Below are 10,814 nucleotides of genomic sequence, written 5' to 3'. Positions count from 1 at the left end.
ATCCCGAGCAGGCTCTGTGCGGTCTGCACAGAGCCCGATGTGGGGCTCAGACTCATGAAACCGTGAGATCATGACCTGAGCGGAAACCGAGAGTCGGATGCTGCACTGACTAAGCCACCCAGGCGCCCCAGTGATGGAACTTTTTTTAAACACGCCGTCTGGCCAGCACAATAATAATTGATTCGGGGAAGGGTGATTAGTAGATGCCAAAACCAAGGGGTGAAAGTTTGAGGAAGAATCCTGCGGTGTTTTTGGAACCTCAAAGTATCTCTCCGGAGGACGCCTATCAAGTATCTTCATTACAAGTACCAAGTAACCTTAGTAACTTTGTAGGGGGCTCTGCCAGAGCGCCGCGATCAAGACTGACATCGCCAGTAACGGGCATCGACAGCGTGTGCCCCCGACGCGACGCTCTGAGAGGGTCACAGCCTTGCCTCTGTGGCGTCCCTGCCCAGAGCGCACGTCAGAATCTACGCAGCAGGAACGCGGCCTCCTGGAGGCCCTTTGCTAGTTACAAAAGAGCGTCCGGGGGTGCCGTACTTCCTCCCACTTCCTGTGGGGACGTGCAAGCCTTTGATCAGCCCCCAACGCGAGGACCAGCACCCCGCAATGGGCAACACCACCGGGACTTGCTGCTGCGTAAGCACCTACCTACTTAGCGGAAGCGCCAAAGACCGGTCTGCGCGTGCGCGCTCGCGCTTGCGCGCCTCCGAGGCGGAAACAGACACATACTGAGCACCGACTCCACCCCAGACGCTATTCTAGGCCAAGAGGACGTCGCGGCCAAGACAGAATGGATCTCAGCTCTTGTGGCCTTCGCTTCTAGGATGATGTAGCTCTCCACGAGCTGGGAACCTCCAAGTCCACTCAGAATGTATCGAGTCGTGGAGTTCTTTGAACAAGGAGAAAGAAGAGGAAAAAGAAGGAAACAAACAACTTCGGTATCATGCACTCTCATTTCATCCCGACCCAAACCCCTGGGGCTAATGTACCCATTGCTCAGATAAAGAAACTGACGCTACGAGAGGGGCCCGAATGCAGACAACTAATAAATGTAGGAACTACAGTCTGAACTCAGTTCTGCGGAGCCTCAAGCCTGGGCAGTGTAACTCTGTGGGTCCGGTGCAGGCACCTGGAGTCCGCCAGCCCGGGTCAGGGCCTCTCAGGGCCGGATAATTGTTTGTGGCGGAGGCTGTGCGTGCACCGTAAGCTGTTGAGCCGTGACCTCTACCCGCGAGAAGGCAGGAGCACCCCACAGGCAGGTATGACACCCAAAAGTGTCTCCCGACATGGCCAAGTGTCCCCTGGGAAACAAAGTCACCCCGGCCGAGAACCACTGGCCTGGGTTTAAATACTGACCCCGCAACTTAGTGGTCGCGTGACCTTGGATGAGCAACATCACCTGTCTGTGCCTCAGTGTCCTCACCGGGAAGATGGACGGAAAACAGCACGTGAGGTTAGCGTGAGGACCAAACAGATTCAGGAAAGCGCTTGGCCATCCACGTAAGGGCTCAGGACGCGGCTCTTTCTCCCGCTGCCCTCTGCCACCTCCCCTCCCCAAACGCGAAGCAGTGTTCAGAGCAGGTGCGCGGTGGAGGCTGGCTTACGGGTGGATATAGGACAGTGTCCGGTAACCAGCTAGTAGCAAATGGGCGAGGAGTCGTCTGATCCCAGCGTTAGCGCCTCTGCAGACTGGGGACGCCCTGACAGCCCTTCTCACTACCGCAGCGAACACGAAAGCCTCCGTGGCCAGACTGCCTAGGTCAGGTCCAGCTCAGCCAGTCAGGGGCTGTGTGACCCTGGGCTCGTTATTTAGCTTCCTGATGCCTTCCTTTCCTCGCCTGTAAAATGGGGGTGATGAAGGTCCTGCCCCGCCGGGGGGTGAGTGTGAATTAGCACGTGCGTGGTGCCCAGCGCAGGACGCACCCCCGTAGCGCCTGCTGTCGTCGCCTATTCCCGTTCTCGGCGGGAACCACCCACAGGGCTCCAGCCGCACTGACCTCCTCGCTCTCCTCCCGGCTGCCGTGCGTGGCCCCGTTTCCAGACGTCCCTCTGCCAGGAGCACCCTTCGGCCTAGACCTTAGCCTCGCCCCGACCCTTCTTCTTCGTCTGGGCCTCTCTGCATTGGGCCTCTCCTTTTTTTTTTTTTTTTTTTTTTTTTTTTTTTTAGAGAGGGCGAGGACGAGCCAGGGAGGGGAGCAGAGGGAGAGAGGATCCCAACCAGGCTCCATGCGGAGCCCAACGCGGGGCGGAGTCCGATGCGGGGCTCAGTTCCACTGTGTCCCTCCTACTGAAACACAAGTTCAAGACACCAGAGCGTTTGATCGGTGACTGGATTCCCAGGACAGTGCCCAGCACATAGTAGGTGGAAATAATCACAAGAAATGATTCGAGACACTTTGCAGAAGGGACTTTCAAAGTCCCCACATAACCCATTTTTCCTAACACACAAATGGTTTGAACTGGGACATAGAATGTTTGCCCCATGCGCGCACACACACACACACACACACACACACAAACTTGCTTGCAACAACGGTTCCTTTCAAATAGATTAGCTACCCTTTAGAGACTTCCAGACCAATAAGGGTCTCTCAAACTGCGTTCCCCGCCACTGTGGTCTCCAGAGAGAAGGGAATAAGGAATTGAGCCAAACAAGGACTCACAAGGTCAAAGACATCGGGAAGCAGGGCCGAATTCTCTCCTGCTTGGGGATCCACGCTGCACAGAAAAGCCCTAAGAAGCCTTGTAGAGGAAACAGATACTGTAGCCGGGTTTTCTGAGCTTACTTCACCCGAGACCCCGTCCATGACATCTGCATCCTGGAAAACAATTTGGGAAACAGTGTGCTAGCACAGGGGTTTCAACTTACAGAAAGTACGGCCCAGAGAGGTTACTTGCCTCACCCAAGGTCACACAGCCACCTTCCGAATCCGAGAGCAGGGCACTTCCCGTGGCCCCCAGTGTTTCCCTAATGGTGCACGTAGCCTTCAGTTCACACGAGGTCAAAAATTGAACACAGACTGCAGATTCTGAATCCAGTTTGACTCAATCACACATGCAAATTAAGGTACCAAAGTGGACTTGGTTTCAATCTCACCGTTCCAGAAGTGTTCATTCAACAAATATTTATGAAGCATCATGTGCCAAGCACTGCACCTCGTGCAGCAAACAAGACGTGGTTGGGTTCAGCAGACCGGCAATAAAATTATCCCTAAAGAGACCAAAATGGATTGAACTGTCCTTGATAAGCCTGCTTCAAGGTAGGGACTTGTAAGAAATTACACATTCAGATTTCATTTGCTTCCGTGAACAATGCTCGCCTTTCGATCTATCAGTACGAACAGGCTCTCAACTGGAATGCTTCTGGAATAAAACGCTCCCCTTTTCTGTGCAGGCTGCAGAGAGGAACAAAAAGACTGGGATGCGTTGGGCTCTTTTTTGTTGTGGAATACTTCAGCCAATAGATTTTCCCATTTCAAGTTCATTCAGATATCATCCCTGGCTCCTACATTTTCGTGGAAACGCGTGCCCTCATTTCCCATCGTCTACAAGTGAAAATGTCTATTTAAAACAGAGGTTTGTTTTTTAAAGCATGTCCGCTCACACATTTCAAAGCCTTCCAGAAATGTTGATCAAGAGCCACGTAACTCTAAAACCCTGTAGGTTTGAGATTGAGAAAGATAAAGCTATTATTCTGCGTGATCTTTTCAATGAACTGATATGCCAACATCTGCCTAGGAACCGGGAGAATTATTTCACGTTATTTTTAAAAAGAAGATTCCAAATGAGAAAACACTATTAGAATTTCAGGCTGAAGAAGTCCCTATCTGATGCCGTGGTACTGAAGCCAGCTTTCAGCACAGACGTGAAAAGTGTGTATCTAAAAAAAGAAAGAAAGAGAAAGAAAGAGAGAAAGAAAGAAGAAAGAAAAACCTGAGGAATTGGAAGCTCTTCAATTGGAAGCAATTGGAATTGCTCCTGTGTGTACCTTTAAGGCCAACCTGTCTGCTAAGAAAATAAATGTGTGCTTCCAGACCAAGCCCAAACCTTCCCTGCTTGTAAAGATGCTCTCGTGGCTTCTCCAGGAGCGATCCTAAACTCCAGTTTAGGCAAACCAAAGATAATCACCCCACAATCCACATAATTTGTGTTTATTAGACACCAGAACAAATCGGAAAGAGTTCCCCAGCTGTGGTAAAGACACACACAGAGGGCAGAAACTGCATAAACACAGGGCTACAGGAAGCAAGATACAGGAATGTCACCCACACCCCCATCAGCACTGCACACACATAGAACCTGTTGTCTAAAAACCCACCAGACAAAAACAAGTCACTGAACAGTTCATTTGTGTAAAAGGGAGGGCGAGTATATTTTTTAAAGATCAACTGCGACTTTTTTGTTTGTTTTTTAAAGAACCAAACACCGCCTTCTCTTCTCTAACTGGACGCCCCCCATCCGTTTCTGCTAGGCTGCAGTATATATTCCAAACCTTCTGCCAATTCTTACACCAACAAATCAGTCTGGTGACGTTTCTAAGCACATGGGCTCCTACACAGACACAGAAAATGTGATGAACTGAGCAGCACTGGACGTGTGTGTGTATGTATTCTGCATGCTTGTTAATGTCTGTGCAATTATATAGATCCAGAAGGGGCCTTTCTCAGGCACTCTACTGGAATCCGTTCGGGGTGAAGGGCGTTATTTTGCCTAAAGAAACCTCTCCCTCGCAGTCCAGCTCCCACACAGACTCAGCAGCAGGGTCACCATCCGGGGACGTCTGAGAGATCTGGGACATTCGATCGAAAGGGCTCTCCTCCTCCTTGTCCCCCTCCCCGTCCCCCGGGGATACGGCATTGGGGATCATATGGATGTAGGCAGCTGCGATCTCCTTGTGGAAGACGGTGTCCTGATTGTAGGAGATGAGTTCATTGCTGATGTTCACCGTCTCCACCTGGGTGCGGGAGCACAGGTGGCCGCACCCCAGCAGCTGCGCAAACACCTGCCGGAAGTCAGCGTTGAAGGCGTAGATGACCGGGTTGAGGGAGGAGTTGGCCCAGCCGAACCAGACGAAGACGTCGAAGGTGGTCTCGCTGACGCAGGGGAAGCCGGCCCCAGGACCCTCGCGGCGGCCGCTGCAGAAGGGGACCGTGCAGTTAAGGATGAAGAAGGGCAGCCAGCAGCACACGAAGACCCCCATGATCACCGACAGCGTCTTGAGGACTTTGGTCTCCTTCTTGATGGATGCCCGCAGGCTGGGGTCGGGCGCACAGGCTGCGCGGCCGCGGCAGCTCTGCGCGCGCTCGGCGGCCCTCTCCAGCGAGGAGATCCTGCGGATCTGCACCTGGGCGATGCGGTAGATGCGCGTGTAGGTCACGATCATGATGGCCACGGGGATGTAGAAGCTGATGAGCGAAGAGGAGATGGCGTAAGTTCGGTTCAGGCTGGAGTCGCAGTTTTCCGCCCTCGCCTCTGGCTCCCCTGCCTCCTCCCAGGGCGTCCCGTTGGCCGGGCCGGATGGCGGTGGCGCCTCGCCCCAGGAGCCTGCCTTGTCCCTGTGCCAGTGGAGTTGAACTGGGATGAAGGAGATTAGGATGGACAAGGCCCAGGCCAGGCCGACCATGATCAAAGCCACGCGCTGGGTCATCTTGCGCTCATAGCGGAAGGGCCTGGAGATGGCCCAGTAGCGGTCCACGCTGATGACGCACAGGTTCAGGATGGACGCGGTGGAGCACATGATGTCAAAGGCCACCCAGATGTCGCAGAAGGCCCCAAAGGGCCAGTAACCGGCCACCTCGGCGACCGCCTTCCAGGGCATGACCAGCAGCGCCACGAAGAGGTCGGACACAGCCAGGGACACGATGAAGACGTTGGTCATCTTGGCGCGCAGGTGGCGGCTGCGCACGATGGCCGCGCACACCAGCACGTTGCCCAGCAGGGTCCAGACGATGAGCAGGGTCAGGAGGCCGGCGGTGACCACCTGCGCTGCCCCCAGGGGCGCCGCCCCCTCCGAGCCCCCCACGGAGCCCCGCTGCGCCAGCTGCTGCTGCCTGAAGCGCGCCCGGGACGCGGTGCGGTTGCTCCCCGGCGGCAGCATGTCGGGCTCGGCGGCGGGGGCGGGCTGCCGCGCGGTCCCAACTTCAGCCTTGCGTCCCCCGGGTGACCCCATCGGGCACCCGGGGGCTGAGGAATCCCCGAGCCCCGGGGCGGGGGACGCTCACCGTGCGCTGCGCCGGCGCCCGAAGTGCGCGGGGACCCCTCTCGCTTCCTCCAGCGCCTCCGGGTCGGCGGCCGCGTCGCGCCCCTCCGGCGCGGGCGCCGGGGGCAGGTGGCGGCCGGTGCGCGCCGGGCGGCGGCGGCGGCCGCGGCCGTGTGTGGTTCGCCGCCGGAGGAGCGAAGAGCCGGCCGGCACCGAGGGGGCGGGGGCCGCAAGCGGCCGGCGGCGGCTGGCACCGCCGCGCTGCCTCCGTCCCTCGCTGCACCCCGGGCCCGCGCCCCCGCGCCTCCGCGCTCCCCGGGCTCCCGCGCCGCCGCCCCACCTGTGCCGCGGCGCGCTCACTCTCCGCGCTCCGCCGCCCGAGCCTGGGGGGCGAACCCGCAGGTGCCAGAGGCGCTCCAGGGCCCGGCCGTCGCCCGGGCCGGGGAGAACGCGCCCCGGGAAGACCAAGAGGCCCCCCACCCCCGGCCCAGCCCTGGTGTCCTGGCCTCATCCGCGTTTGGGGAACGGGGGAGGTGGGGTGAGGGTGGGGGCAATCGCTGACTTCCAGACTGGGAGAGTTTGGAAGGTAGACAGCAGCCTGGGATTTCACAGACCTGAGACGCCTTCGCGACTTCATTTCTGGCTGTGTGACTTTGAGCCTTCGACTCAGCTTCACGGGGCCTTGGTTGCCTCATCCACAAAATGGGCTCGTGATTCTTGCTCCTGCGAGGGGGGGGTGTAAGGTTCAGTGAAACCAGCCATCTAGGAAAAGCGGGCGGGAGGACTGTCTCCGAGGACCCGGGGTTCTCCTGAACCCCCCACCCCCACCCCGCAACGTGGATTCTGAAATTGGGACTTCACCTGACCTCTTGGGAGAGGCTTCCCCTCCCCCCCCCATCACCCCCAATCTTTAAGCGATTCTTCCTTGGGGAAGAATTTTGGATGAACCCAGAAGACAGGGAGGAGGAGGGGAGACTCCAGGCAGCTGGGAGCCTCCTCCCTGCTGGCCGCTTTAAGTCTTTCTCTTGTACAACCTTGAGAAAAATGGACTAATAGCTCGGGCTTGAATCGTTGGCCCCCAGTCCAAAGTTTTGAAAAGAATGGCAGGAAACACCGCAGACGAGAACAGCAGAGAACAGCGCTCCTGGCTCTTAACCCCTCTCCCCTCCAGCAGACAAGTTCCGTGGCCGAAGGGCCAAGTCTCGGCCTGTGCTAAACTCAGCTGAAAGTGGCAGGGAGAGACTGTGACGAGGCGGCCGCGGGCGACACAGGGTCCATCTGAGACCCCCTGGCCCGCTGACCCTGCCCTGAGGTCTAGAAGCAGGGTCTGGAGTCTCTGTCGTCCCCTCCTTAATCTCCCTCTGCGCTCAGCCCCACCTGCCACGTTCCCCCGGCGGCCACCTGCGTGCCGGACGCAGCACCTGCGAGCGTCCCAGCTTCTCACACTCAGCCCCACGCAGCCTCTTGTCCCTCACATCTCTCCCCTCGGTGCTTTCTGCTGCTGGAGGTGGCAAGACCATCTGTCCGTCCCCTCGGAGCTGGTCCGTTCCTCTCTCCACTGATGCCCCGTCCAGGACCGCGTCTTCCCCACCCGTTCGACGGCGACACGAGGCTAGGCTCCAGGCCCTGCCCTGATCCTCTGGCCGCCCTCCTCTCAATGGCAGGCAGAGTGACCTTTCTCAGACGGAGCTACGACCCGGTCACCCCCCCAGGGGGAAAACCCTCAGTAGCCCCCTGCGATCCCCGCTCCTTGGATGGTCCCGTAAGGTCGGTGAAGTCTTTTAATCGTCTTGCCCTTTGCTCCTGAATCTTCTGCGGCCGCACCTCCTCCACCGACAGCCCGGATTCGAGCCTCCACCACGACAACACAGAAGCAAGCAAACAAAAAAGGCACGAGTTGTGACTCCCCTCGCGGGTCTCAGGGTCGTGCCTCACCCTGGAACGGCCTCCCTCCTTGTCGTCCTGGAGAACACCAGCTTACGACGTCAGAAGAGAGCGTGGCCTTCGGCGACCGGTTTGAATTTGAATTCCTTGTACAGTGAAACCTTGGTGTGCGAGCATCATTCGTTCCAGAAACATGCTGTCATCCAGAGCACTTGCACATCAAAGCGAATTTCAGGAACCATTGGCTCACGATCGTGTGACGTTCGGCCTCGCGTTCGCAGCGCTCGATCCCGCCCTCTCACCTCCCACCCCACCCGTGCGCAGCCCCCCTGGGGGAAGCCTGGCCGGCTTCAGGGAGGAGGAAGGGCCCCGTGTCCAGCAGAGCCCGTGTTAGCTCGTACTGCACCAGTTCGAGGCTGTAGCGTTACTCTCCCTTTACGTGCCTGTCTGCTCCTCTGGACCCTGAACCTCTGAGCTCAAGGAAGCGTGTCTTCTTCACGTCTGACCTCCCCAGACCGGCACAGTGGGTGCGTGCCTGGCCGGTCTTTAGTGGTGGAAGAGTGGCAAAAGGGAGGCTCCGTGCCCAACGCTGGGACGGCAGTGGACAGACAGGTCCCCAGCAGGGGCGCGCACACGCTCGCCACACGAGTTCGCGTTGGTCTCCGGATAGTTCTGCGTCCCGGAAGTCCGTCTGCCCATTCGTTCATTCAACAAGGCTCGGCTGAGGACCTCAGCGTGCGGAGGGGAAAGGCGGGGTATGCGAGCCACAGCCAGGCGCGAAGACGCCGAGCGCCTCTGGACTGAGCGGGTGGCTGTGCTCTGCCAGACCCCTGGGTCAGCTTATGATGCGGCAGTTATGTCACTGGAGGAGGGGGGAGGGGAAGGGAGGGAGAGAGAGACAAAGAGGGAGGGGAGAAGGGGAGAAGGATGGAGGAGGAGAGGAAGAGAAAAAAGAGACAGGGCGTCCTCTCTTCTGTGTGGTGAGCTGGAGGGTGAATGGCATCCACCGGTGTGCCGGGTGGAAGGACATTCCCAACAGAAGGAACAGCAAGTGCGAAGGCTCAGAGGCACGGAGCCTCATGTGCAAAAGGGGAGATTTTCCAGAACTCTAAGGCTAGGCTTTCCCTCCATTATCCAAAAAGCCGTGTCTCTCGTCATTTTGGGAAACAAGAATTTTCTATCAGTAAGACGCTCGTCTGCGTGCAAAGTGACAGCACCCAGCCTGGTTGGCTATAGCGTGTCTCTCCTGTCTTCGCCGGGGGGCTCCGGGGGTCATTTGTCTACTAGGGACGATGGTTTCTGGCGAGCAGTGACTGTCCTCTCTCACCCCGGCTCTTTCCCACATTTCCCAAAAGGCTCTCGTTGGCCCGGGAAGCCAACCTCTCAGCATGGACTGTAACCAAGTCAGCAGCCGATAAGCTCCCTGTCTTGTGCCACCCCAGCCAGAGCCCGGCCCCAGAGGAGGGCAGCGAGGCAGGGATCCTCCCCAAAGGTGGCTCCTGCAAAACTGCTAAGAGGATTGGCTGAGAACATTGTAGCACAAAGGGGGTTTTCCTCACGCAGTTGGCAAACATTCTTCCGTTTGAACTCACTGATCCTCTTTCCCCTGAAGACATTGCCAATTGGATTTGCTTCACTGAGACAAATGACAAAATCAATAGGCTGGCAGCCAGGATTTTGCTGCTGCTGCCACAGCCGGTGTCAAAAGACTCAAGTCTCTTTACCCCAAGAAAGGTTTGGTCCTTGGCTACGGGACGCACCTGAGCTCCCCCGACGCCGGCCGCGTCAGGGTCCTGAGCTTGGCTCCGCGAGGCCCGCGCAGAAAGGTAGTGATGAGTCATCTGCAACCATCCCGTGGCTGGAAAAGTGGCCTCGAGCACATGACTGTTGATGGTGACCTGGAGACCTCCTCTTCAAACCCAAGGGGCAGTCCCCAGGTCTCTGCCCCCTCCCAGCTGAGACACACAGGAAAAATGGAGATGAAGGGCTATCAACAGGACATGGCCACCAACATGAAGGGGCTCTCACCTGCCAAATCTGGGACAATGTGAGCATCAGAATTAATAATGTTAACGATGGATGGGGCGCCTGGGTGGCTCAGTCGGTTAAGCGGCCGACTTCGGCTCAGGTCATGATCTCGCGGTCCGTGAGTTCAAGCCCCGCATCGGGCTCCGTGCTGACAGCTCGGAGCCTGGAGCCTGCTTCGGATTCTGTGTCTCCCTCTCTCTCTGCCCCTCCCCCATTCATGCTCTGTCTCTGTCTCAAAAATAAATAGACATTTAAAAAAAATTTTTTTAAATAATGATGATGGATTATAATCTATTTGTTAAAGTGAGAATCTATACTGATAAAAAGATAAAAGGAAGGAAGAGAGAGAGGGAGGGAGAGAGGCAGGAATCTTCCTTACAGGAGAATGCCAATTAATAAATGTCAAAGGAATAACAGAGTTAGAAAATCTCATTTTGCCACCATAATAGTAATAATTGATTTAGACAAGAGTCATCACCAAGTAGGGGCGCCTGGATGGCTCAGTCGGTTGAGTGTCCGACTCTTGATCTTGGCTCAGGTCATGATCTCATGGTTCATGGGTTCCATGCTGGCAGTGAGGAGCCTGCTTGGGATTCTCTCTCTACTCTCTCTCTCTCTCCCTGCCCCCCCCCTCTCAAAATAAATGAACACTTTAAAAAAAAAAGGAGTCACCACCAAGTAAAAGTTTGGAGAAGAATAG

General features: G+C 56.8%; 1 protein-coding gene and 1 long non-coding RNA gene across 2 annotated transcripts; one reads left to right on the top strand and one right to left on the bottom strand.

Moving 5' to 3' along the window:
• The first annotated feature begins 327 nt into the window (after positions 1-327).
• Positions 328-1,073, top strand: LOC132692718 (uncharacterized). Its single transcript, XR_009616543.3, has 2 exons — positions 328-639; positions 754-1,073. It is a non-coding gene; the product is annotated as an uncharacterized LOC132692718 (long non-coding RNA).
• Positions 1,074-4,627: 3,554 nt separating this feature from the next.
• DRD5 (dopamine receptor D5) lies at positions 4,628-6,470 on the bottom strand. Its single transcript, XM_060655441.3, has one exon. It carries the CDS (start codon positions 6,170-6,172, stop codon positions 4,676-4,678), a length of 1,497 nt encoding a protein of 498 aa, XP_060511424.3. The 5' UTR covers positions 6,173-6,470; the 3' UTR covers positions 4,628-4,675.
• Between the last annotated feature and the right edge of the window lie 4,344 nt (positions 6,471-10,814).

Source organism: Panthera onca, chromosome B1 (assembly GCF_046562875.1).
Source record: "Panthera onca isolate mPanOnc1 chromosome B1, mPanOnc1 haplotype 2, whole genome shotgun sequence".
Lineage (NCBI taxonomy): Eukaryota > Metazoa > Chordata > Mammalia > Carnivora > Felidae > Panthera > Panthera onca.
Note: the sequence above shows the minus strand (reverse complement) of the source record. Positions and strands in the feature narration are given on the sequence as shown.